Below are 26,250 nucleotides of genomic sequence, written 5' to 3'. Positions count from 1 at the left end.
GCTGGGTCTATGGTGGCGGGTTGAGAGAGGACCCAAGATACAAGCAGCTTCAGATGTGAGTGAGCTTTATTTACCAGTAAAGAAACAAACAGAACTGTAGCGGGCAAGAACAGAAGGAAAGAAACCTATACTGGGAAAAAGTAACCAAACACGGACCTGAAACGGCGACGCAGGGAGACACAGGGAGATAACACGGAGTTATGCAGGGAAAGAACACAGACGAACCGGCGACGAGCACGAGATGACACACTGGGACTGACTGGGAGACAAGACAAGGAAACAAAAGAGAACACACTCACATGAGACACGGATCTTCACAATAAAACAGGAAATGCACAGAGAGCAGACTGGAGGGGGAGAGAGAGCACTGAGGAAAACAAAGGCGTGCGCAGGCATGACACGCTGGGTAAACGTGGAAAACATAACAGGATGAAACACGAAGGAAACCATGGCACAAGAACTCAAACCACCATCTGCTCGCTCAGATTTGAAGTTTAATTTTTCGCTGTAGAAAGAAGTTTTCTTCCCACACAGAGTGAACAGCAGACGCTGTTTTTGTCACTTTTTACCAAATCAAACTCAAAGTAATGTGATTACTTCCACACTATAAATGCTGCATGGTCGTACTCTCTCCAACACGCCATATTATCCATTGTTGATCTGCACACGTCTGTTGCTGCCACGGACGTCGCACGCTCGTACGTCACTGTCATGTGACACTTTCACAAACAACATCACGGTTTAGTAATGCAGTATCGCAGCGTGGTTACGGGGAAGCAACAGTAATCTGATTACTTTTTGCAATAGTAATCCCTTACTTTACTCGTTACTTGAAAAAAGTAATCAGATTACACGTTACTGCCCATGAACATAATACAAGGCAGAAGCAAAATCATCCAACAAAAGAAACCTAACGTGACTTAGAGACAGACAACGAAGTAACACACAGCATGAAGGACAACACAACGAGAGACAGACAGGACACTGACAGGGGGACACATCTGAGGTGAATCATAGGTAATGAGACAAAGAAACAAAAGATTAACAGACAAATCAATCAACTGGTTCTCAGGAGGATACAAAATAAAATACTTTTCACTGAATTATGTTAAAATAACATCTTTGTATTCTGAAGGCTTCATCCAGCAACCCTCTGGTATGCAGCCCGCCAGAAGTCAGATAGCTTATGTCGGAGGGACTCTTTCGCAGAGATGATGAAGATGATGACTCCTAAAGCGATGCACAGAAGTCCTAAAGAAAGACACACCCATGCCGCTGCAGATCTAGCAGGCTTCATGGGCAGTGCTGGTGGAGAAGAAAGAGATCCAGAGATCAAACCTGAGGCACTTTAGTACTCAGTGTTTCATAACCTGAATACTTTGGATGAATATCACTCATCATGTCTTCAATAGGTCCCTGTGGTCGCTGTAATACATGTAATAATACTATAATAATACTGCTATACTTTGAAGAGATGAAACATGAGGTCTGAGAACCCCTGTAAAGCAACTTCTTTTCTACATTCTTTAGTTGTTGAGCAGAAACTCATTTATGATATAAGCTCAACAGTTTGTCCATGAATTTCTCAGTAATGTGAGCTGCATGGACTCCAGCAGTGAATTCTCTCATGGTACAACATGCTATCCCAGGATAATGCTAAACAATCCTTTCTGAAAAACAGCACTAGAAAGGAGTTTTAGGGCTGTTTTAGAGCAACAAGGTCAAAGGATTGGACATTAGAATTCATCTAATGCTAAGAAAGCCTCGCTGTGCTTAGAATAAAGATTTTAGTGTTTGCAAACGTGAGTCTCTAACAGTGTGTTCGACCAACACCAACCAAAGTTTGCATTTAACAAGCTTTATTGGTAACTTCCCCCAGGTGACACAAATGGAGGCAAACAGACGTCTGTGAGAGTAAAAATGTTTTAACTTCTGCTCCCATGAGCTGAAATATTCTACGGAGTCTCCTGGTGCCACCATTTGAGGACAGGCCGAGCTATGTGTTTAAACTTCAGTTTATATAAAGAGATAATACACATGGTCAAGTTTGTGTCCAGAAAACCTCGCGACTGTCTTACTCCATGCAGTGATGAGCGGGCGGCTCAGGGCTTGATGCTGCACACTGCACTCCACCACATCATCAGACTGTGGTTGGAAAGAGAAACTGGCCAGCTGATTGAAGGTCCCATCCGTCTGAGGATACGGGTTGCTCAGATTCACACCCTCGGTCACCCGAATGCCATTTCTGGTCCATGTGACATTGTTGGAGGGGGGGTAGAAGTTCCTGATGTGACAGTAAATTGTGTTGTTCTTTCCCGTCTCTGCCTCGTCCATGGGATAGATGACCACTGCTGGGGCTTTGACAAAATCACACGGTCAGTTAGTGATAATCAGTTAACCTGTTAATACTGTAAAACATCAGCACGCAGAGTTTTCTGGTTCTGTTCTGACTCTTGGTTCAGGTCTGCACTACTACCACACATCTCCACACAATGCCCTGGTGAAATAATCTGGCTTTACCTTTTAATGTCATTGAACTGTTGTCCAGACGCACAGCTCTGTCAAGATAGAATTCACATCTAGTCCTGCTGTCTAAAGCTAGATGGAAAAACCAAGAAAGTATGGCTGTCTCCAGATCTTTTAGCAAGGGGGCTGTCCAAACTGCATGCTGTTTCTTAAAGTCAGCATACGTGATCTGGTCTCCGTCCCAGTGCAGCTGTACCTGACCGTCACCAGACTCAGAGCAGCTGTAGAACAGCGTTTCTTCGTGAACAGCTGGAGGAGTGAAACAAAGCAGCAGTTAAACTGTGTCTGTACAGAAAGCGCCTCGCTGGGATTTCATGGTAACAGTTTCTCTTTTATCTGCAGTCTGACTCTATTTTTATGCTTCTAATGTATTTCAGGTTATCCTGCACAGCTACAGGGACAGTGTGAGCTGAACAGAGGATACCTACAGCTGAACGCCTCCTGTGGAGGCTCAGTGTGTCATACTGCTGCTCTGACACTGTTTACTGTGTTTGCATCTCATGAATCTTCTTTACACACGTAACTTAGAGCTGCTAAGCCTGATCCAGTGTAACTCAAGCTTCAAGTATGTGTAACAGTACTGCACTGTCTGTGGCACATGTTGCAGAACAACATCACAGCTGAGTAGGTGATGGATGGATGCCCAAGGTAAGGATCCAAACGCAGCATATTTGGTGCTGACTGACAACAAATTACAAAGAAGTCATGAAGTAAAATTAATGTTATTTTCACTTTCAGTGTATTAAAGTTTTGTTTTTAAAAATCCTGGCTGTAGAGAGTTCAGAAGACTATTTTACAACAATCTTGTCCATGAACACAAAGAGACATAATGCTGGAGACTCACATCATGACATCATGGGTATAAGACAAACACAATGGAAATACTGGTTTAAGACTCCTCAGAAGAGCAACATGAGTCAAAGGAAGAAGGTTTACCTGCATGAGCTGTGAACACACAGGAAGCCAAAGCCAGTAACATCAGAGAGGAGTCCATACCTTCACTTTGTACTCAGGAACAACACGAAGTGCAAGCTGAAGCTCAGACCTCGTGATGACCGATGACAGTCAACCTGGCAGCAGTCGTCACACTTACAGTGACTTTCAAAGTAAAAGCTTTACCACTAAGGAGAAAATCACAACAATAAACTAGAACTAAATAACCAGAACAGAAGGTTGTGTGGTATTTAAACTTTTACTAAGGGAATATTTTCCCCACCATTTGCCACTATCAGTTAATGGCAAATATCATTATACAAATGAGTTTGTGTGTAGCTTGTACAACTCTGTTCTCTCACACTCACACATTCGTGGGTGTGTTCTTATTAAAACCAAAGTTTGGATCGAAATGCAGACACAATGGACTGCTTTCTTCCATTTGCGCAATATCTCTAAAATTAGAAATATCCTGTCTCAGAGTGATGCTGAAAAACTAGTTCATGCATTCATTACTTCCAGGCTGGACTACTGTAATTCATTATTATCAGGAAGTCCTAAAAACTCACTGAAAAGTCTTCAGCTGATCCAAAATGCTGCAGCAAGAGTCCTGACAGGGACTAGAAAGAGAGAGCAGATTTCTCCTGTTTTGGCTTCCCTTCATTGGCTTCCTGTTAAATCCAGAATTGAATTCAAAATCCTGCTCCTCACATACAAGGTCTTAAATAATCAGGCCCCATCTTATCTTAACGACCTTGTAGTACCATATCACCCTATTAGAGCACTTCGCTCTCGCTCTGCAGGCCTACTTGTTGTTCCTAGAGTATTTAAAAGTAGAATGGGAGGCAGAGCCTTCAGTTTTCAGGCCCCTCTTCTGTGGAACCAGCTTCCAGTTTGGATTCAGGAGACAGACACTATCTCTACTTTCAAGATTAGGCTTCAAACTTTCCTTTTGCTAAAGCAGATATAGTTAGGGCTGGACCAGGTGACCCTGAATCCTCCCTTAGTTATGCTGCAATAGACGTAGGCTGCCGGGGATTCCCATGATGCACTGGGTGTTTCTTCTTCACTCACTATGTGTTAACAGACCTCTCTGCATTGAATCATATCTGTTATTAATCTCTGTCTCTCTTCCACAGCATGTCTTTATCCTCTTCTCAATTTCCATTTTGACTTTTAACGACCCAAACTCTGGCAGAAACACACAAAGGTCTTTTAAGTAGACTGCCTAATAACATAATTTACACTTTGTGTAGCTTCTGTGGGCTCTGAACACATCTGGTTGAATTTCTTCCTTCTTCATTCGAGTGTCCATGTTATGCTACAAATCTCTCACCACAGCAAAGACAAACAGGGTCCATCATTACTTTAACACATGAAGGTCGGTGAGTCCCAGCTGCAGACACAAAGAGCAAAAAGAACCCAGCAGGTCCAAATATCCGTGCATGTGGGAATTCCTTCATAATAAAAGCTTCCAACAAATATTATACAACTGTAATCAGAGTAGAATGAGAGTCTTAAGATCCAAAGAGTTTTGGTTTATTTCATAGCTGAATGAGTTTTGAATGTACAAAATCATTGACTACACAGTGACTGCATGCACCGATTTCCTCTGACATCAGTGTCAGGATGCACATGTTGTTTTCTGCTCACTGAGTCTTTCTGCAATGAAATACTACAGAGGCGAGCAGGACAAACAGCCCCGTTGCGAGGATGGCTCCTTCCCACGCCAGCATCACGCTGTTTGACTGCACTTCAGACCGCTCTGCAGAACAACACACACTTTGTCACATTTTATTGAAAATGTTTATGTAGAGTTTGTTCAGTCACTGTAGCGTCGGGTGAAAAACAGTTCAAAGAAACTGAGCTGATGTCAGCGATGTGGCCTCACCGCCTGCAGGACAGCTGTGTCACTTCTTTTCAGACAGTCAGTTATATATGAGATGTGACGGCACTGATTTAACATGAAAGTGTGCATTCTAATATAACATTTATTTCTAAATGTAACAACAGTGCTTTGGAGATTTGATTTGTCTGCGTCATGAAAAAGCCCCGAGGACGAGGTGGGCATTTAAAGGAATCACACAAATGTGTTTTATGTCTGTAGCAGGAAACTTGCTTTCCTACCTAATTTCAGCAGCTGAGGCTCCTGAAGTCCCCTATGTTCAATCATGCAGGTGATGTTTTGTCCTGAATTCAGTTTGTGTTGCAGGTAGGAGTGAATCTGATAGCGCCATTCTCCCCCAGGCATCTCTGTGATCATCATACCTGGGGGGTCAGGTATGACCACGCCGTCCCTCAGCCAGGACAGCCGGATCTGCTGTGGGTAAAAGTTGTAGGCACTGCAGACCAGAACCTCAGAGTCTTCACTGCTGTTAGACGTCACTGACTTCAGCCTGGAGACAGGAGGCACTGCAGCAGAGAGACGTGTCAGAGCATTTCTAACATTTTAATGAGGCAGCAACTAACAGCTCGTTTTATAATTCAGCGTTCTTCCATTTCATTGTTTTCACAGATGTTGGTTTTCTGGATTAAAACTCAAAGCGCTCAAAGCAACAACCATGCCATGTTCAAACTCGTTTTCTTCATCAATCTGATGCTCACTTTGAATTTCAGCTGGTTGTCATCATCATGTCAACATGTCCTGAAATGCTGCTGTGTAATTGGCTGATGACAGATTTGTGTTAATGAACCATTGAATGTGTGTACCTAATAAAGTGGCTGGTGAGTGAATCTCTTTACGGCTCAAAGTCCCAAACTAAACCTGACCTAACATGATCAGGTATCACACACAGCCCGGGGGGGGATGTATCCATGTATCCACAGGTTTACTTACTTCAGTCTGTTGTTAACAGCTTTGTTAGATCAAATAAAGAGGAGAGTGTAGGCGGCCTGATGTGGCTCCTCCTCTCTGCTGTTACCTGCTTTGACTTGAATATTCTTGTACAGCACAGCACCAAGGACTTTGCAGTAGTAGTTGAGATCATTTCTTCGAACTTTAAGGTAGTCTGGACTTTTATTAACCTCATCTGCAAACACTTTGCCATAGTGCGTGAATCCGACCACCTTCTCTGTAGAGCTGTTGTAAAACGCCTGGAGGAGTCCGTTATACCAGTATTGAACCTGATAGTGAACATCAGACTGTGAGCTTTTCTCTATGAACTGACAGGTCTTCAGAATGTGGAAGTATTTTTCATCTTCAGCCACACCTGCACAACATAATGAATATTTTACTACAGTTTGAGGTAAACACTTACACACTGCCTGAATTATCAGCTCATCATGTTTTCATTCAGTCGTCTTGAGTTCAGGTTTTATTTTCTGAATACAGAAACATTTCTCAGCTTTTCAGGGATTGTAAAGAAATACCTTCAGAAATACCAGCTGAACTTGAAGCTCACCTTAAGGACTTCACTTATAATTGACTCTATAATGCTGCAACACTTCATATCACATACAGCAGCACCTGTAAGTCACACGATTTTTTACCTTTTGAACGCAGGAGTAAAAGCAGCAGAAGCAGGGAGCACACACCATGCTGATCCATGTTTCAAGCAATCAGGACGGAGCTCGGTTGGTGCAAGGAGGAACTTGAACAGCTTCCTGTTCACTAAGGCAGATCCAGAGGCAGGAAACACACTGACAGGTGAAATAACCAAAACAAAAACAGACCAGAGAAAAAGTGCACAGGAAGTCAAGACAAACTGCCGAGGGCTGGACTTTAAATACACAAAGACACAACTAGTTAAAAATACACAGCTGAGGGCAAACAACTGGAAACACCCCGACACAGGAAATTACATAGCCAGAGTCACACAAACGAGATTTCAAAATAAAAAAATAAATGAGGAAATAAGTAGGAAGAGTGACACAATACACAGACGAGCTGAAGGTTTCTTCTCTCACAGGACCAGCGAGTTTCTCTATTACACCACCTGAGTTGACCCCGTGTGACCTCTGTCTGTTGGCATGAGTCAGCAGCAGCCAAGGCCGGGCAGCATTCATATTTCACAATGAGTTTAAAATGATGTAATCACCAACACTGTAAAATCTAATTATTTCCCAGAACTTAATAAAACTATGCAAACCTGTTGCCTCAGAAAACCAAAGTAAAGCTAAAGCTGAGAACTACGTTAGGACAAGTTATTCACTGGGAGCATGCAGTACTAAGAATAACTTGATGTTTCTGACTGTGCAGTACTAACTGTTTACCCACTGACAAACCAGTTCTACTAAATTAAAAAACAATTTGTTGTAACTTACTTTAAAAAAAAAATCACATTATGCTTTTATCCCCACTTCCTTTCAGCACAGTGGCAGTGGATGTGTCTTCACTGACCATCTGTGACGGAGGACTCATCTCTCCTGCTGTCCTGCAAGCAAACAATCAGATTTTTAGATCACCAACTTATTTCCTTCCTTAAACATATTTTTCTGCTTTTACTATAGAACAGACCCTGATTTAGACGATCTCAGGCTCCCTCCCCACCGGAGAGTGTCCCACTTGTCAGTGTGGATCGCCCTGACCACCACCCCACTCACAATAATGTCATGAAAGCATATTTTTAAAAAGGGCTACACAAACATAGACAATAACTTTCACTCTGATGATCTGCAGAATAATGTGGGAACAAAACAAATTTCACTATATACAGTGCAGACAGTGTGGACCCTCTAAGTCTGTGGGATGTGATCTTTGAATAAATGCAGACAAACTGTCGCTGTTTGTATCTACTTACACAGCGTGTCTTGTAGGATTAACTGGAGTCAACAGCAACAGCAGAGAGCAGTCACATCTCAGGTCTGATAACAGAAGACAGGAAAAGATCAGGAAAGAAGCAACTTCCCCAAACCAAAGCACAAATGAAACTAGAAAAATTTGCATTTCCTGCGAAAATGCAGTGTGGATGCTTTAAAGCTGAAGCTGTATGCAAAAACTAGCTGAAAAAGCTGAAAAGTTGCAGAAATTGTAAAAACTTTGCAGAAGCAAAGGAACTTTGCTAAAATGGAATAACTTAGCAGAACTGCAATATCTTAGAGGAAACATAATACTTGGCAGAAATACAATAGCATAGCAGAACTTAGCAGAAATATTGTAACTTACCAGAAACATGATAACTTCTCAAAAATACAAGAATTTAGGAGAAATAGTATAAGATAACAGAAAGAATATATTTAGCCAAAAATACTTAAGCATTACAGAAACACTATGATTTAGAAAAACAGTACAACAGAGCAGAAATACTGTGATTTACCAGAGACACTGTGATGAACTATGAATATTGTAATTTTAAATCAATACTATGTTTTAACACAAATACTATAATTTGACAGAAATACTATCATTTGGCAGAAATACTATGTTTCAGCACAAATACTCTGGTTTAGCACAAATATTATAACATAGCAGAAATATAATTATATAGCAGAAATGCTATATTTAGAAAGAAAAATATAATATAGTAGAAATAGTATGATTTAGCAGAAATACTACAATATAGCATAATAACAATGATTTAGAACAAATACTATGATTGAGCAGAATAGTAATAACTTAAGTGAAAATACTGGAAAATTAAGATGACAAGCTGAAAAAAAACGGAACATGGTTAAGTTCCCTCAAAACTAATTGTTGTTCACCTGTGAAAAAAAATAAAGAAATAAAAATAAATTTAAAAAACAAGAAGGAACAGCCAACAGATACACACAAAATCAAATATGTATACACAAATGCACAGAGAGAGAGACACACGGAGGGTCTATGCCAGTCAACCAGTCTGAATATATTATATTTTTTTCCAACAATGAGATGCTGCCCTAAAGAGGGTCTCTCTCTCTCTCTCTCTCTCTCTCTCTCATGCATGCACACACACACACACACACACACACACACACAGGAGAGAGAAGCATGTTTTCAGTCAAGCAGCCTGGGAGCTGCTAAATTTGAATCCACAGAGGCTGTGTACTTTTTCCCGCCAAAACAGGTGCACACACGCACCACAGAGACAGGATTTTTGTAGTCTATTTCTCATAGTGAGGATTCCCCTCAAACAAATGACCATAATTTCCTAACTGTATTGGCCAGAACGGTCATTCTTACACCGTTTTGTTCAGAAGAGATGGGGGAATCGTCAAGTGTTGACAATTTATCATTAAAATATGAATTTTTAGAGATATATGACATCGATGACTTGTTGGCTTAGAAGCCACGAAGGCCCCAATATGCAAATTTGAATGCCTCAGCCCACATATATGATTGGCTGGCTGGGAAGCCGTCCAGACCCTGATTTGTAAATTTGAATGTCTCATCCCTCAGATATGATTGGCTGGCTGGGAAGCCGTGCAGGCCCTGATATGTAAATTTGAATGCCTCAGTCCTCACAGAGGATTGGCTTCCTGGGGACCTGGCAGAAATATATAGAAATACTATGATTAAGCATAAATACTACATTTAGCAGAAATACTATATTAAGCATAAATCCTATAAAAAGCAGAAATACTATATTAAGCAATATAAATATCCTATAAAAATCCTATAAAAAGCAAAAATACTGTACTATGATTTGGTAGAAAAACTATAATTAATCAGAAATACTATATTTAGCACAAATCTTATAAAACAGCAGAAATGCTATGATTTAGCACAATAGTAATAACTTAAACAGAAAAATTGGAAAAGCAAAATGGACAGCTGAAAAAATGCTGAACATGCTGAGGGTCCCTCAAATATACTTGTTAAATGAAAAAAATCGGCAAAAAAAAAAATATAACAGCCACACAATCACAAATATGGACACATAAGGAAACACACATGCACAGAGAGAGACACACACAAGATCCAATTCAGTCAACCAGTCTAAATATATTGAATTTGAATCTTACAATGGGATGATCCCATAAAAAGGCTTTCTCTCTCTCTCTCTCGCTCTCTGTCACACACACACACAAACACACACACACACACACACACACACACACACACACACACACACGGAGAGAGAAGTCAGTTTCTAGCTAAGTCAAGCAGCCTGTGAGCTGCTGAATTTGAATCCACCAATCAGAGAGCCTGTGCACTTTTTCCCGCCAAAACAGGTGCACGCAGCACAGAGAGACACAGGATTTTTGCAGTCTATTTCTCATAATGACGACTCCCCTCAAACAAATGGCCATAATTTCCTAACCGTAGGGGCTAGAACGGTCATTCTTACACCGTTTTGTTCAGAAGAGATGGGGGAATCTTAAAGTGTTGACAATTTATCATTAAAATATGAATTATTAAAGATATTTCACTTCTAATGCACCATAACTGAGTAGAGCAAAGCAAAAACTGCCTTGACTTGCCCTCAAACAACGCTTTCTAACTCTAAATCTATTTGGAGTATCAATATCATTCTTTCACCATAAGAGACAGCAGGCTTTGGTGAACAATCATGGAAATTTTCAGGTCTCTGTGGAAATCCATTAAGAAGATATGACGAGAGAAAAAAGTGGTTCATTTCCAGAGTTTGAAATCTGAAGAAATCTGAGCGAAGGACGAATTTCCTACCCTCAAACAAGTCTAACTCATTTCAGAACGGTAATAGGTGAGAAAATAATTCTTGAATTGTGAGCGTCAGGAGTGTCTGAAGATATACTGGGACAAGCCTTATGTCTTAACTTTGCTTCGTTAAGGAGATATGACGATTCGAATATGCCTCTCATTACAGAAATCAAGCAGTGATTTTGAACAAGCTCTCCATTGACATTGTATGGAGAGTTTTGCGACTTTGTGTTGGTCTGAGGAGATTTGCCAAAATTCTGTAAATCCCACAACAATGATAGTGACATTTTCGGAAAGCCAGCAAAAATACCTACGTTTTGATGTATAATTTGTGGAATTTGAGTGAAAATTGAGCAAGTAGCAAGAAGTTGTTCGGACATGAAGAGAAGACTGCAAAACCTTCAGTGGCACACTGGAAGCCAAGTGCATAGCAACCATAACAACGCATGTATTTTGTGAAAAATCACAATTTTGCAACTGAAAACTTTAAGAGGCATAAAAGTAAAACGGTAAAAGATTTGAAAAAGCTGATTTATACCTGAATAGCCCAATAATTTGAGAACATTTTAAAGTTTGAATGGTTGTTCTACGTGAAAATATGAGGAAGTAGTTAAGTTTCAAAAACAAGCAAATTTTTGCAGAATTGCAGAAGTTTCCCATTCATTTCAATGGGACAAATTAAGATTAATATTTTAAAAAGTATAATAGTGAAAAATACCAAAAGACATAGCACACATTAGCAGAAATAGCAGAATAGTTTAAATTTTGAACGGTGAAAATCGGCTGAAAATTGTGGAAGTAGTTAAGTGCCAAAAAGTGTACGGAAGTCCCAAGAGGAACTCAATAGTGTGAATGCTTAAAGCATCCACACAACAAGCAGTAAAACAGGCGGATCTAAAGTATGATTCAAGTTCAGCCTGATTAATATAAATGTCACTGACAAAAAACAAAATCCTTCCCACTCACCTGATGTCTTTCTGTCCAACAGCTCCTGGGAGTGCTGGTCCAGAGCCTCAAAGACAGGAAGAAACAAGCAGAGGGAGAAAAAACAGGAAATTATTTAATGGCTGTGCAGCCGTTATAACTACAACACAGTAGGTCAATGTAGTCACGGATTGGGAGCACAAGAGGGAAGTGTGTGTATTTGAACCACGGGTCGGAGCACGGATTATTTGGAACTGTTTTTGCATTTTTTCACAGACACTGGCTCTGTGTGGGATTCAGAGGAGAATCTCCACAGGAGCCACAGTGGTGGAGGACTGTATATATTTGTATTTTTCACTGTAAATAAACTCACTGTCTGTTGCTTGAAAGAGTCCTGCGCTTGGGTCTGCTTTCTACCCACCACCTTGACTCAAACCCGGTACAGCAGGAGCTATCGATACAGGCAGACATGTGCCAGGAAAAAATGCTCCAGCATATCACCAAGGAACAGAGTCCACTACTGCAGGTAGTAACGGAGCTAAAAGGTATGCTGCTAACCACTCATTGGGCCCTGCTGTCACCACTAAGCATGGCTGCCGCCTGTCCTCTTCCCCACTCTCCTCCACCTCCACTTCAGGAGCACCTGTTACTGGTTCCAGAAAAGTTTTCTGGTGAGTTAGACAAGAGTGGGGGATTTTTGACACAATGTGCACTAGTTTTTAGACAGCAGAACCAAACCTGTGCCACTTATTCTGCCAAAATCAAAACTTCTGTGTTCTGGACAAAGGTTCCAGCCAGGGCTGGACTGGGACAAAAAATGGGCCCGGGCATTTTGACTAGACACCGGCCCACCAGGTATTATAGGAAAAGCCATTAAACCTTTGAATGAAAACAAACGCTGCTGTGACAGTGATGTACACTGTTTTGTTGGTATATGTGTGATTTCTATACATTTCACATCAGATGATGATGATGTTGTAAGATTCAAATAATTTTTGTTAAAAGCGAGACATTTTAAATGAGAATAAGAAAGAAAAGTACTTTGTGCCCCCCTCTCCCTGATAATGCCCTACCTGGCCCCCTGGCAAAACTGTGCTAGACCCGCCCCTGCACAGTTACCAGCTGTCAGCTACATAAAAAAAGGATCCTGGTGTTATTTGTCTCTCAGAAACAGTTCATATGTCACGCCCAGTGTGGCGGGCGTGTGGAGTTTATAAAGAGGACCCAAAAGGCGGCAGCTCTGGTGCAGGTGAGTCTTTATTACACGCGTGGTACAAACAACAAAGGCAGGTGAGCGAGAACTGAAAAACCTAAACTGGGTGAAACTAACAAAGCAAACCAGAAACACAGATGCAGGGAGGTCCGGGAAATCACACATGGCGAGGCCGCAGGGAGAACGAGGGGAACAACACAGACGAACCAGCGGCGAGGGCGAGGTAACACACACTATAAATACACACGCCAGGAATCAGGGAAGGAAACAGGAGGGGAACACACCTGGAAGACATCACAGCTGACGAGGTGGAGGAACGTAAACAGGACACACTGACATAAGGCACAGACCGTCACAATAAAACAGGAAACACATACACACAAAGACACAGACTAGCAAACGCGGACTTAACACAAGGGTGAGCGGCAGAACAGAACAACACTAAACCGGAGGAAGAACAGAACCAAAATGACACTAGTAGAAAACACAAAGCGCTGGGTCAAAGGACCCAGGATCATGACAGTACCCCCTCAAAGGCTGGCCCCAGACAGCCCAAAACAAGAAAACCAAGAAACGCCCAAAAACAGAAAACAACCCGACCAGGGCGGGCGGTGGGGGTCCAGGAAGGAGGCTCAAGCCAAAACCAAAACAGGAGCACCAGAAAACACAACACGAGTCCAAAACCAAAAGAAGACAGAAAGGAAACACATCAGAACACAGGAAAACAGTCCAAAACAGAACACCTCAGGGGCCGGCAGTGAGGGCGGCAACGTGGACACAGTTCAGGGGGGCGGCCAGGGGCCGACCGCACGGAGCCCAGACAGTTCAGGGGCCGGCCGTGCGGAAGGCAGCGGCGGCCACGTGGAAGCAGTTCAGGGGCGGCCGTGCGGAAGGCAGCGGCGGCCACGTGGAAGCAGTTCAGGGGTCGGCCAGGGGCCGACAGCACCGGAGCCCAGGAAACAGTTCAGGAGGCCGGCCGTGTGGACGGCAGCGGCGCCGGCGTGGGCACAGTTCAGGGGCGGCCGTGAGGGCGGCAGCGGCGGCGACTCAGGCGAAAGGCGGTCGGGGCCGCCCACGGCGGCGATGTCGCCTGGCCAGTGGCCTGGAAAGTGGCCAGTCAGCAGCAGACCCCGACGGGATAGGACCAGGCGGCGCCAAGACTCGGAGGCTGGACCAGGCGGCGCTGATGAGGCCGCAGGGTGACGGCGTGGAAGCCGGAGGCGATGAGGCCGCAGGTGACGGCGAGGAAGCCGGAGACGATGAGGCCGCAGGGTGACGGCGAGGAAGCCGGAGGCGATGAGGCCGCAGGTGACGGCGAGGACCGGAGACGATGAGGCCGCAGGTGACGGCGAGGAAGCCGGAGACGATGAGGCCGCAGGTGACGGCGAGGCAGCCGGAGACGAAGAGGCCGCAGGTGAAAAGGCCGCAGGTGACGAACCGCAGGTGACGGCGAGGAAGCCGGAGACGAAGAGGCCGCAGGTGACGGCGAGGAAGCGGAGACGAAGGCACTGCAGCTGGCGGCGTAGATGGTGAGGCTGCAGCTGGCGTGAATGAAGAGGCGGCAGCTGGCATGGAAGCCAGAGACGGAAGCGCTGCAAGCGGCGGCGTGGAAGCCGGAGGCGGCGGCGCTGCAGGCGGCGGCGTGGAAGCCGGAGGCGGCGGCGCTGCAGCTGGCGGCGTGGATGGTGAGGCTGCCGCTGGCGTGGATGGTGAAGCTGCAGCTGGCGGCGGCGTGGAAGCGGAGACGCAGGCGCTGCAGCTGGCGTGAATGAAGAGGCGGCAGCTGGTGTGGAAGCCAGAGACGGAAGCGCTGCAGGCGGCGGCGGCGTGGAAGCCGGAGGCGGCGGCGCTGCAGCTGGCGGCGTGATGGTGAGGCTGCGCTGGCGTGGATGGTGAAGCTGCAGCTGGCGGCGGCGTGGAAGCGGAGACGGGCGCTGCAGCTGGCGTGAATGAAGAGGCGGCAGCTGGTGGAAGCCAGAGACGGAGGCGCTGCAGCTGGCGGCGGCGTGGAAGCCGGAGACGGAGGCGCTGCAGCTGGCGGCGGCGTGAAGCCGGAGGCGGAGGCGCTTCAGCTGGCGGCGGCGTGGAAGCAGGCGGAGGCGCTACAGCTGGCGGCGGCGTGGAAGCCGGAGGCGGGCGCTGCAGCTGGCGGCGGCGTGGAAGCAGGCGGAGGCGCTGCTGGCTGGCGGCGCGCGTGGAAGCCGGAGGCGGAGCGCTACAGCTGGCGGCGGCGCTGCAGCTGGCGGCGGCGTGGAAGCCGGAGGCGGAGGCGCTGCAGCTGGCGGCGGCGCTGCAGCTGGCGGCGGCGTGGAAGCTAGACGGAGGCGCTGCAGCTGGCGGCGGCGTGAAGCGGAGACAGGCGCTGCAGCTGGTGGAGGCGCTGCAGCTGGCGGCGGCGTGGAAGCCGAGACGGAGGCGCTGCAGCTGGCGGCGGCGTGGAAGCGGAGAGGAGGCGCTGCAGCTGGCGGCGGCGTGGAAGCCGGAGACGGAGGCGCTGCAGGCTGGACGGATCGCTTGGACCCTCCAGCGGCGACAGGAGGCAAAGGCGGACGGATCCCTTGGACCCTCCAGCGGCGACAGGAAGCAAAGGCGGGCGCGTCCCTGGACCCTCCAGCGACGACAGGAAGCAAAGGCGGAGCGGTCCCTTGGACCCTCCAGCGGCGACAGGAGACAAAGGCGGGACGGATCCCTTGGACCCTCCAGCGGCGACAGGAAGCAAAGGCGGGCGGTCCCGGACCCTCCAGCGGCGACAGGAAGCGAAGGCGGAGCGGTCCCTCGGACCCTCCAGCGGAAGCCATGACTGAGCCAGCGGTCAAGGAGGCCACTAGCTGACACAGAGGTGACCGGCAATGCACCGAGCACTGGTTTTGCCCAGGCAACACTGACACGGAGGAGTTCTCTGAGAGCTGCTTAATCTTCAGGGGTCCAGAAACAGCTGGGGGTGAAACCTAGCTTCTGGGAGGCCCTGGGTGCATTACTTACTTGAAGCAGCTAAAGCGCAGGAATCTCCCTGGGAGGAACTTAGACCTTCTCCTGCATGAAGTGAGTGTGTGAGACTGGTGACGGAATGAGCGGCGGAGCTGCGGGGGACACTGGAGCTGCGGGGACACTGGAGCTGCGGGGACACTGGAGCTGCGGGGACACTGGAGCTGCGGGGGACACTGGAGCTGCGGGGGACACTGGAGCTGCGGGGGACACTGGGCTGCGGGGACACTGGAGCTGCGGGGACACTGGAGCTGCGGGGACACTGGAGCTGCACACTGGAGCTGCGGGGGGACACTGGAGCTGCGGGGACACTGGAGCTACGGGGGACACTGGAGCTACGGGGGACACTGGGGACACTGGAGCTACGGGGGACACGGGGGCCAGAACTACAGGGGACACGGGGGCCTGAGCTACAGGCGGCACAGGGGCCTGAGCTACAGGCGGCACAGGGGCCTGAGCTACAGGCGGCACAGGGGCCTGAGCTACAGGCGGCACAGGGGCCTGAGCTACAGGCGGCACAGGGGCCTGAGCTACAGGCGGCACAGGGGCCTGAGCTACAGGCGGCACAGGGGCCTGGGCTGCAGGTGAAACGGGGAGCACTGGAGACTGAGCAGCTAAGTGAGCTACTGGAGGCTGGGCAGCTAAGTGAGCTACTGGAGGCTGGGCAGCTAAGTGAGCTACTGGAGGCTGGGCAGCTAAGTGAGCTACTGGAGGCTGGGCAGCTAAGTGAGCTACTGGAGGCTGGGCAGCTAAGTGAGCTACTGGAGGCTGGGCAGCTAAGTGAGCTACTGGAGGCTGGGCAGCTAAGTGAGCTACTGGAGGCTGGGCAGCAAGGTGAGCTACTGGAGGCTGGGTAGCTAAGTGAGCTACTGGAGGCTGGGCAGCTAAGTGAGGCACTGGAGACTGAGCAGCTAAGTGAGGCACTGGAGACTGAGCAGCGTGTGGCACTGGAGACTGAGCAGCTAAGTGAGGCACTGGAGACTGAGCAGAGTGTGGCACTGGAGACTGAGCAGAGCGTGGCACTGGAGACAGAGCTGAGAATGGCTGCGAGGCAGCTAACTGAGCTGAGAATGGCTGCGAGGCTGCTAACTGAGCTGAGAATGGCTGCGGGGCAGCTAACTGAGCCGAGAATGGCTGCGGGGCAGCTAACTGAGCTGAGAATGGCTGCGGGGCAGCTAACTGAGCTGAGACCTGCAGAGCAGGCGATAAGCTGTTCCTATCATTATCTGCTGCACAGAACACAGCCCCAGAATGAACAGTCAAACAGTCCGAAAACGGAAAAGAGTCCTCACTCACCACAGCCGGCGAATTAGAAGTCCGAGCGTCCGGCTGTGGGGTGGCAGGCGCGATCGGCGTTTTCTCCCGCAGATGGCTCCGACGGGCGGGCAAGTTCACCTCCGACAAGTCGGGCAGCGAGGCAGGGGTGGCTGAGAGAAGGTGAGGTGTGCGCCCGGAGAAAAGCCTGCATGGTCGGGAGGAAGAGATCCCAAAAAGCCATGGCAGGCCAGAAAAGAGCCGTTGAAGCCGACTTTCAACAACACGGCGAAGCTCATCACGGAGGGTTCTCCAGCCACTTCCCGAGGAGAATCTCCACATTATAGCGATGTCATCTTGGAGCTCCTCGGATGGATTGAATGCCGCAGGGTCCATGGTGGCTGGTTCGTGCTGTCACGCCCAGTGTGGCGGGCGTGTGGAGTTTATAAAGAGGACCCAAAAGGCGGCAGCTCTGGTGCAGGTGAGTCTTTATTACACGCGTGGGTACAAACAACAAAAAGGCAGGTGAACGAGAACTGAAAAACCTAAACTGGGTGAAACTAACAAAGCAAACCAGAAACACAGATGCAGGGAGGTCCGGAAATCACACATGGCGAGGCGCAGGGAGAACGAGGGAAACAACACAGGCAGACCAGCGACGAGGACGAGGTAACACACACTATAAATACACACGCCAGGAATCAGGGAAGGGAAACAGGAGGGGAACACACCTGGAAGACATCACAGCTGACGAGGTGGAGGAGCGTAAACAGGACACACTGACATAAGGCACAGACCGTCACAATAAAACAGGAAACACATACACACAAAGACACAGACTAGCAAACGCGGACTTAACACAAGGGTAGACGGCAGAACAGAACAACACTAAACCGGAGGAAGAACAGAACCAAAATGACACTAGTAGAAAACACAAAACGCTGGGTCAAAAGGACCCAGGATCATGACATCATAACTTCCCTTCAACTCATTCATGTCACCTAAAAGGTAAACCTGTTTCTCCATCACCTGTTCAGCTCTGATGATTCAGTAAGGACATCTCCTGGTTTCCTCTTCATGTTTCCCTCTCACCACATATCCAAACCGACATCATGACCAGCAGCTTTACAGCTGTGGCTCCAGCAAACATCAGCTGATACTAGAAATTAATATTAAATAAATTCTAACAACAGCTGATCAAGCTTAAACGTGCTGCTGTTGTTTAGCGCGACATCCTCTTTCTGGCGCAAAGTGGGCGATAAACAAACAAAAGAGAAAAGCTGATCAGCTGATCATTGATCAGTTTCATGATTGAAGTAGCAACAGGAGAGGGAGGGGGAGAGAATGAGAGAAGAGGAGGCAGCTGACAGCATAACGACAGAATGACTCCAGCTTGTGTGTCTTTTTTCATTCTAGCTGAAGTCCGGGACAAACTGTGTTCCTTTTCACCTCAATACGAAACGCGTAATATTTTCTCTGAATACCAGATGATTCCATTTTTTACGGGACGGTTGGCAACTCTACTAACTAACTGTATGAATAAAATAATTCACTATCAGTAACATCACAGCACCCACCCAGCTGTATAGAAACTCCGTCATGCTAGCTAGCACGCAGTACGAGTTATTGTAACTGACGGTAAAAAGTCAGCATAACGAAAATAAACTCCACCTAAACTTAAGATAAGATAAGATGGCCTTTATTAGTCCCACAGGTGGGAAATTTGTTTTGTTACAGCAAAAGTGCAAAGTTATGTAGCAGAAATTAGAAAACACTGGAATGCAATAAAATAAAATAAAATAAAATAAAATAAAATACTATGTACAATAGAATAAAATAGAATAGAATAATATATACAATAGAATAAAATAGAAATACAAATACTATATACAACTGAGTAGGAAAATACAAAAACACAACTTCGTCAGAAGAAGAATTGCACATATAGCAGTCTTATTGCACATGTGTGGGTTTGTGTGTTTGATCAGCTGCAAAAGTCTTTGTTGTAGAGTCTGACAGCAGTGGGGAGGAAAGACCTGCGAAATCTCTCCGTCCCACACTGTGGGTGCCGCAGTCTCCCACTGAAGGAGCTGCTCAGAGCCTTCACAGTCTCATGCATGGGGTGGGAGATGTTGTCCATCAGGGATGACAGCTTAGCCACCATTCTCCTGTCACTCACCACCTCCACTGGGTCCAGAGGGCCTCCCAGAACAGAGCTGGCCCTTCGGATCAGCCTGTTCAGTCTCTTCCTGTCCCCAGCAGAGATGCTGCCTCCCCAGCAGACCACACCATAAAAAATGGCTGAGGCCACCACAGAGTCATAGAAGGTCTTCAGGAGTGGGCCCTCCACTCCAAACGACCTGAGTCTCCGCAGCAGGTACAGCCTGCTCTGCCCTTTCCTGTAGAGGGCGTCTGAGTTATGAGTCCAGTCCAGTTTGTTGTTCAGATGAACACCAAGGTACCTGTAGCTGTCCACAGCCTCAATGTCCATACCTTGGATGTTCAGTGGTTGCAGTGGAGGATGTTTGTGCCTCGGAAGTCTACCACCAGCTCCTTGGTTTTACTGGCATTGATCTGGAGGTAGTTCAGCTGGCACCAGTCCACAAAGTCCTGAGTCAGTCCTCTGTACTCCTTGTCGTCCCCATCAGTGATGAGGCCGACTATTGCAGAGTCATCAGAGAACTTCTGCAGGAAGCACTGGGTGGAGTTGTTGGAGAAGTCTGCAGTGTAGATGGTGAAGAGGAACGGCGCCAGAACCGTTCCCTGTGGGGCCCCCGTACTGCAGACGACCCTGTCCGACACACAGCCCTGAGTCCTCACATACTGTGGTCGGTCAGTGAGGTAGTCCAGTATCTATGCTGTGAGGTGATGGTCCACTCCAGAGTTCTCCAGCTTGTCCTTCAGAACCGAGGGAAGAATGGTGTTAAAGGCACTGGAGAAATCAAAGAACGTGATTCTCACAGTGCTCCCAGCGGTCTCCAGGTGAGCGAGGGAACGATGTAGGAGATGAATGACGGCATCATCCGCTCCAATGCCAGGCTGGTAGGCAAACTGAAGTGGGTCCAGTGATGAGCTCACAAGGCGCCGAAGCTGAGCCAGGACCAGCCGCTCCAGGGTCTTCATCAGGTGGGATGTCAGAGCCACCGGCCTGTAGCTGTTGAGGTCCTTGGGGCGTGAAGTCTTTGGCACTGGAACAACACAGGAAGTTTTCCAGAGCTGTGGGACTCTTCCCAGCCTCAGGCTCAGGTTGAAGAGGTGCTCCATCACCCCACACAGTTGGTCCGCGCAGGACCTGACGACCCTCGAGCTGATGCCATCTGGACCCGCTGCCTTCTTGGCTTTAATCCTCCTCAGTTCCCTCCGAACCTGGGTGGTTGAGAGGGACAGGCTGGAGCCTTGTGTTGAGTGTGTATTGGATGCTGTTGTTGGGGGTGGGAGGAGTGAGCAGGGTGAATAGAGGAGGTGTGAAGTGTCTGAGGTGTCAGAGGTGGAACAGCAGCAGTGGGGGTGGGTAAGTCTGCAGCCGATGTTGGAGACTGCCTCATGGCTGAATCAAATCTGTTGAAGAAATGATTCAGTTCATTTGCCCACCTCACATCCCCCCAGGCAGAGAGTTCTGATGTTTGTGGCCTGAGATCGTTCTGAGGCCTCTCCAGACTTCACCAACGTTATTTTGCTGAAGCTGGTTCTCCATCTTCTGCCTGTAGCTGTCCTTCCCATTTCTTATCAGTCCCCTCAGCTCTCTGCACCCTTTTCAACTCCTCTTTGTCTCTGGATTTGAAGGCCCTCCTCTTCTGCTTGAGGACGGCTTTAATTTCTGGGGTAATCCAAGGTTTGTTGTTGGAGAAACACCGCACAGTCCTGGTAGGTGCGGTGTTATCCACACAGAAATTAATATAGTCAGTAATGCATGTAGTAAGGCTGTCGATGTCCTCTCCGTGGTCGTCACAGATCACCTCCCACACAGTGGACTCAAAACAATCCTTAAGAGCCTCCTCGCTCTCCTCCGACCATCTCTGCACTGTGCGGGTGGCTGGTGGCTCCCTGCGCACTAAGGGCTCATACACAGGGACAAGGTGCACCAGATTGTGATCAGATCTGCCCAGGGGAGGGAGAGGTGATGAACTGTATGCCTCTTCAGCATTGGCATACAGTAAGTCCAGTGTTTTATTGTCTCTGGTTGGGCAGGTCACATACTGGGTGAAGGTGGGCAGTGTGGAGTCCAGTGAGGCATGATTGAAGTCCCCTGATATTATGAAGAGGGCTCTCGGAGATTGTGTTTGCAGTCTGCTGACCACAGAGTGGAGAGTGTCACAGGCTGCATCCGCGTTGGCCGAGGGGGGGACATACGCTGTTATCGCGATAACATGCGAGAATTCCAGGGGCAGGTAGTATGGACGCATGCTAACGGCTAACAGCTCAATGTCTCTGCTGCAGAGTTGTTCTTTCACAGTGATGTGCCCAGGGTTACACCATCTGTCATTCACAAACACTGCCAGTCCCCTGCCTTTCCTCTTACCGCTGTCTCTCGTCCTGTCCGCTCGCAGCAGCTGGAATCCCGGTAGTGTCACGCTCGTGTCCGGAGTTAGCGGTGTTAGCCACGACTCCGTTAGCATCATGATGCTACATTGCCGGTACTCCCTCTGTGACCACGTTAGCGACGTTAGCTCATCCATCTTATTGAGCAGAGATCGTACGTTTCCAATAATTACAGAAGGAAGAGATGGTCGATAACGTCTCCTTCTCGGGCGACGGCGCTCCTTCCCAGCACGACACCCCCGTCTTTTCTTCCTCAGTTCACTGGGAATGTCGAGTCTGTCCGCCGGCAGTACCGCTGCTGGACGCAGCGCTAACAGCTGATCCCTACTGTAAACAAAGGATCCCTGCTCTGGGTCCCCAGACACGGGTGAAAAAAGTAGAAAAAAACTAAGAAAAACAACCAGAACTAGCACAAAACGGTAGAACATGGTTGCAGAGTCTAATTACTAATACGTTAGTTATAAAAATTACGAGAACAAAAAAGATAAGAAAGAAAGAAACTCAGAATGAGCAGAGCTGCTGTAACAGGCTGCCGCACACGGGGGGCGCCGGAAGTGTAAACTTGGTTTATATCTGACCCGGATAGACGGCAGGTCATAACTTCTTACCTGAAGTTCAGTTCACCTGACACTTGGACCGGCGGCCACCTCGGGTCTCTGCTCCTCCTGCCTCCCCTTTCCCACATCCACCTGCTGGCCTCTGTGGAAGCTCCGCCATAGCCACCACCAAACAACAGAGTTATTTTTACACATCGGCCAGCATCTGGCCAATCCACCACCTCTCATTGTTTATACCGTTACAAAAGAAAAAAGAAAAAACCATCGGCCCATTGTTACGAAAAGCAGTTTCACCCCAGTTCTTTTTTATTCCTCGGGCATCCAGAGATGGCACCGGACTCAGTAGTCATTTTACAAAACCTTTATTCATCTTCAGTTAAGCATGCACCTTCTAGAAGGGGAGATGTGCCAGGCCGGTGTCCCTCTGCAGATCTCCACTTCTTTGTTCGTTACAACCAGCTTTATAGAAGCGACCCCATCGTAAAACCCACATGGTGTGTTGCAAACTCTGTGTTTGTGTATATATGTGCGAGCACGTGAGTGACTGTGCATGTGTGTGTGTGTGTGCGTCGTAACAGTTAAAGCACTGTGTGTGTGTGTGTCTCTGTGTATGTGACTTCCTGCCAGTCATAAAAGTAATCTCCTCACCCAAGCTACACCAAATTCCTCTACACAACATACAAAACAGAGTTAACATATTACAAACACTGAGACCCCCACTCTGCATCCACTGGGCCATTGGCCTCTTGTTGTCTTACATTTACAGATAAGGTGGAGAGTCTCCTGCAAACCTCCTTCTAAGTTATAACAATTATGAGCTTTTATTACATTCAGGTAAAAACATCAGCTTCAGCATCCCCCACTGTAGCTTACTGTCTCCTTTAATGAGAGCTGACCCCCAGTGTCAATAAATTCCTTTCCCTCTACACAATTACACACACTCTCAGGCCTACAGCTAAGCCAAACTAAAACACAGACAAATCCTTCCCTATTCCTCTGATCTACTGCTGGACCCTCTTATCTAAGCAAATGTAACACATTATATTGTAATAATTGTTTTCTTGTACTCACACCATAAAAACAAAAAATCACCATCGACCCATCGGGCAAATCCAGCTATGGTTCCAGCCAAGACTCGGCGGCTCACCATATGTTCACCCTGAAGCAGGGACGGAGGAGTGGGGCAGATTTCTCTGACAGACGTGACTAAAAATGTGTTTCCCCACCATCCTGCTCTCATTGTGTCACGATCCTGGGTCATTTAACCCAGCATTTTGAGTTTTAATATATTTTGATGTTTATGGTTTATGTTTAAGTTCTTTAGGTTATCTAAGTTCATTTCTACTCTGCCTAGGTTGTTGTTGTAGTTATTGTTTATTAGATTTCCCTGTCTTCAGCAAGTCTCCCTCGCCCTTCATGTGTTTCATGTCTGCGTGTTGTAACAGTTGCTGTTGTAATGCAGTGTATCGCTGCATGGTGGCGCCTCCTGTCTCATGACTGGTGTGTCACACCCTTTTTTGTTCTTCTTCATACCACCTCTGTAATGGAGTCTCCTGTGTGTACGCGGACTAGTGTGGTCTGAAGTAATGTGTGGTAGAGGCAACGCTTTTGTTTTTGATATTTTAAATAAATGAGTACTTGTGGAACGTTAGAAGCTGTTGGTCATTCGCCATCCACACCTCCGCGGCTGGCTTCATCTCCATCGCACTTACAGTCTCATCATGTTTCCTGTTTTATTTTGAAGAGGCCTTCAAACACATCCCCTGTGTTTTCACTTCCTCTGATCACCTCCTGTGTTTATTTAGTCAGTGTGCTTTCATTCCTACCATACCATCATTTATTTATATAGCACTTTATAAAACAACACATGCAGACCAAAGGGCTGTACAGCAGAAATATAAGAAAATACAATGAGAATACAATAAATAAATAACAATAAAATAACAGTGTCAGTTACTCACTGAGTCAAAGGCCAGCGAATATTGAATGTTGACGGCCTAATTGTGAAGAGGAAGATCGTTCCAAAGCTTCGGGGCCACAATAGAGTACACTCGGTCTCCTCTTAGTTTCAAAGGTGATTTAGGGACTGAGAGCAACAGCTGCTATGCTGACCGGAGTGAGCGAGGGGGGACATACGGCTTCAGCAAATATACTGGTGCAAGACAATTTAAGGATTTAAAAAGCTGTAAAAGGATTTTAAAATTGATCTTAAATTCAATTGGAAGCCAATGTAAGAAGGCCAGAACCAGAGTAACATGCTCAAATTTTCTTTTACCAGTTAAAAACCGTGCTGTAGCATTCTGCACCAGTTGCAAGCTTGACAGAGTGCCCTGGCCAACCCCTAATAAAAAGGAGTTGCAGTAATCCAAGCATGAGGTTATAAAAGCGTGGATGACAGTTTCCAAATCACACCTGGAAAGAAAAGGCTTAACCTTCGACAGACGTCTGAGATGATAGGATGAAGATTTCACCACCCCATATACGTGGCCTTAGTGTAGTGTCGATTTTTACCCCAAGATTAGTAACAGAGCTCTTCAGTTGAGGAGTCAGAGCAGCAAAGTCAACATCAGGGGTACCAGAGGAACGACTGGGAGCGGATAAAATTACTTCCATTTTACGTTCATTAAAATTTAAAAAATTTAGGGCAATCCATGACTTAACTTCGCTAAGACAATCAAGCAGGAGTCCAATCGGGGAGCAATCAGAGTGACTGAAAGGTATATAAAGCTGGCTATCATTAGCATATAAATGAAATGAAATTTTTCTGAATGTTTTCTGAAGATCGCACCCAGTGGCAGGAGATGAATTGAAAACAGTAATGGCCCAATAATAGATCCCTGTGGTACACCCCATAGCAGAGGGACCACAGAGGATGAAGCTGAACCCAACTTAACACAAAAGCTCCTGTTAGAGAGATTTGATTTTATCCATGAAAGTGCCAAGCTGGAAATTCCTACACAATGCTGTAGTCGAGAGAACAGCAGGTCACGATCCACTGTGTCAAATGCAGCAGTCATATCCAACAAAACAAGCACTACATGTTTACCACAGTCCGTCGCTAACAAAATGTCATTCATAACCTTTATGAGAGCTGTCTATGTGCTGTGAAACGGCTCAAAGCCGGACTGAAGAGCTTCTGGAATTTGAAAACCATTTAGATCAGGGGTCTCAAACTCGCGGCCCGCGGGCCAATTGCGGCCCGCAGGACGATAGTTTTTGGCCCCCACCTTAATATGACAATTTAATATTAGTGCGGCCCGCGAGTTTGATAATGTATGACACTTTACAGTGTTGTGTGCAGAGCTGAACTAACCTACCAATCGGGGTGGGATATGGATCTCAGGTGACTATCAGCCGGGCTTGATGCAAGCAGGGAAACATTTCTCAATGAGTAAAAGTTACAGCAGCATTGCCCTGGAGTGTTTCTTTCTTTTCTGTGCCTGGCTGGCTGCCTCCTTTCTATTGGGCAAACGCAGACATTCGCCCCAGCGCGCTGCGTTCACAACACTTCAAAAAAAGTTGGGTTTTTTTTAAGTTGCTGCACAGCGGGACATTACACGTATATAGATTTATACACACGTCAGTGGGATTTTTAGTTATTTTTTCACAGAGAGAGGCCGTATATTAACTCTGTGATGCATAGGCAGCGGGGTAAAAGAAAAGTAATGAACTCAATGCAGCCCAATTTAGTCTGCAGTCACATAGCGACACCTGTTCATCGGCAACAACAGTCCCCGGTAACCTGACTAATTATAGGGTCGCACCGTAATTTGTGGGTC

At 47.0% G+C, this 26,250-nt stretch overlaps 2 protein-coding genes across 4 annotated transcripts; both read right to left on the bottom strand.

Annotated features, from left to right (window-relative positions):
- Positions 1-627: 627 nt before the first annotated feature.
- On the bottom strand, positions 628-3,596 carry LOC116324420 (RLA class II histocompatibility antigen, DP alpha-1 chain-like). The gene is made up of 4 exons (XM_031745005.2): positions 3,463-3,596; positions 2,521-2,775; positions 2,079-2,357; positions 628-1,305 (listed from the first exon to the last, which is right to left on the bottom strand). The coding sequence occupies exons 1-4, from the start codon at positions 3,518-3,520 to the stop codon at positions 1,139-1,141; spliced, it is 759 nt and encodes a 252-aa protein (XP_031600865.1). The 5' UTR covers positions 3,521-3,596; the 3' UTR covers positions 628-1,138.
- A 1,386-nt stretch (positions 3,597-4,982) lies between these two features.
- LOC116324415 (H-2 class II histocompatibility antigen, E-S beta chain-like) lies at positions 4,983-8,275 on the bottom strand. 3 transcript variants are annotated; one of them, XM_039616203.1, is made up of 6 exons: positions 8,199-8,275; positions 7,723-7,832; positions 6,949-7,098; positions 6,381-6,668; positions 5,587-5,871; positions 4,983-5,224 (listed from the first exon to the last, which is right to left on the bottom strand). In XM_039616203.1, the coding sequence occupies exons 3-6, from the start codon at positions 7,004-7,006 to the stop codon at positions 5,109-5,111; spliced, it is 747 nt and encodes a 248-aa protein (XP_039472137.1). In that variant the 5' UTR covers positions 7,007-7,098; positions 7,723-7,832; positions 8,199-8,275; the 3' UTR covers positions 4,983-5,108. The 3 variants fall into 3 exon arrangements, with proteins under 3 accessions (XP_039472137.1, XP_031600859.1, XP_031600858.1); XM_031744999.2 differs by having other exon boundaries at positions 7,723-7,827; positions 8,199-8,249; XM_031744998.2 differs by lacking the exons at positions 7,723-7,832; positions 8,199-8,275 and having other exon boundaries at positions 6,949-7,393.
- Positions 8,276-26,250: the final 17,975 nt, after the last annotated feature.

This window comes from Oreochromis aureus, linkage group 8 (genome assembly GCF_013358895.1).
Source record: "Oreochromis aureus strain Israel breed Guangdong linkage group 8, ZZ_aureus, whole genome shotgun sequence".
Lineage (NCBI taxonomy): Eukaryota > Metazoa > Chordata > Actinopteri > Cichliformes > Cichlidae > Oreochromis > Oreochromis aureus.
Note: the sequence above shows the minus strand (reverse complement) of the source record. Positions and strands in the feature narration are given on the sequence as shown.

Coding starts and splice junctions, on each gene's coding strand:
- LOC116324415 (XM_039616203.1), bottom strand. CDS start 7,006: ATGGATCAGCATGGTGTGTGCTCCCTGCTTCTGCTGCTTTTACTCCTG. Junction 6,669..6,948: donor TTTACTCCTGCGTTCAAAAG/GTAAAAAATCGT, acceptor TATGTTGTGCAG/GTGTGGCTGAAGATGAAAAA. Junction 5,872..6,380: donor GAATATTCAAGTCAAAGCAG/GTAACAGCAGAG, acceptor TCTCTGCTGCAG/TGCCTCCTGTCTCCAGGCTG.
- LOC116324420 (XM_031745005.2), bottom strand. CDS start 3,520: ATGGACTCCTCTCTGATGTTACTGGCTTTGGCTTCCTGTGTGTTCACA. Junction 2,776..3,462: donor TGTGTTCACAGCTCATGCAG/GTAAACCTTCTT, acceptor TCACTCCTCCAG/CTGTTCACGAAGAAACGCTG. Junction 2,358..2,520: donor CAGTTCAATGACATTAAAAG/GTAAAGCCAGAT, acceptor ATTTTGTCAAAG/CCCCAGCAGTGGTCATCTAT.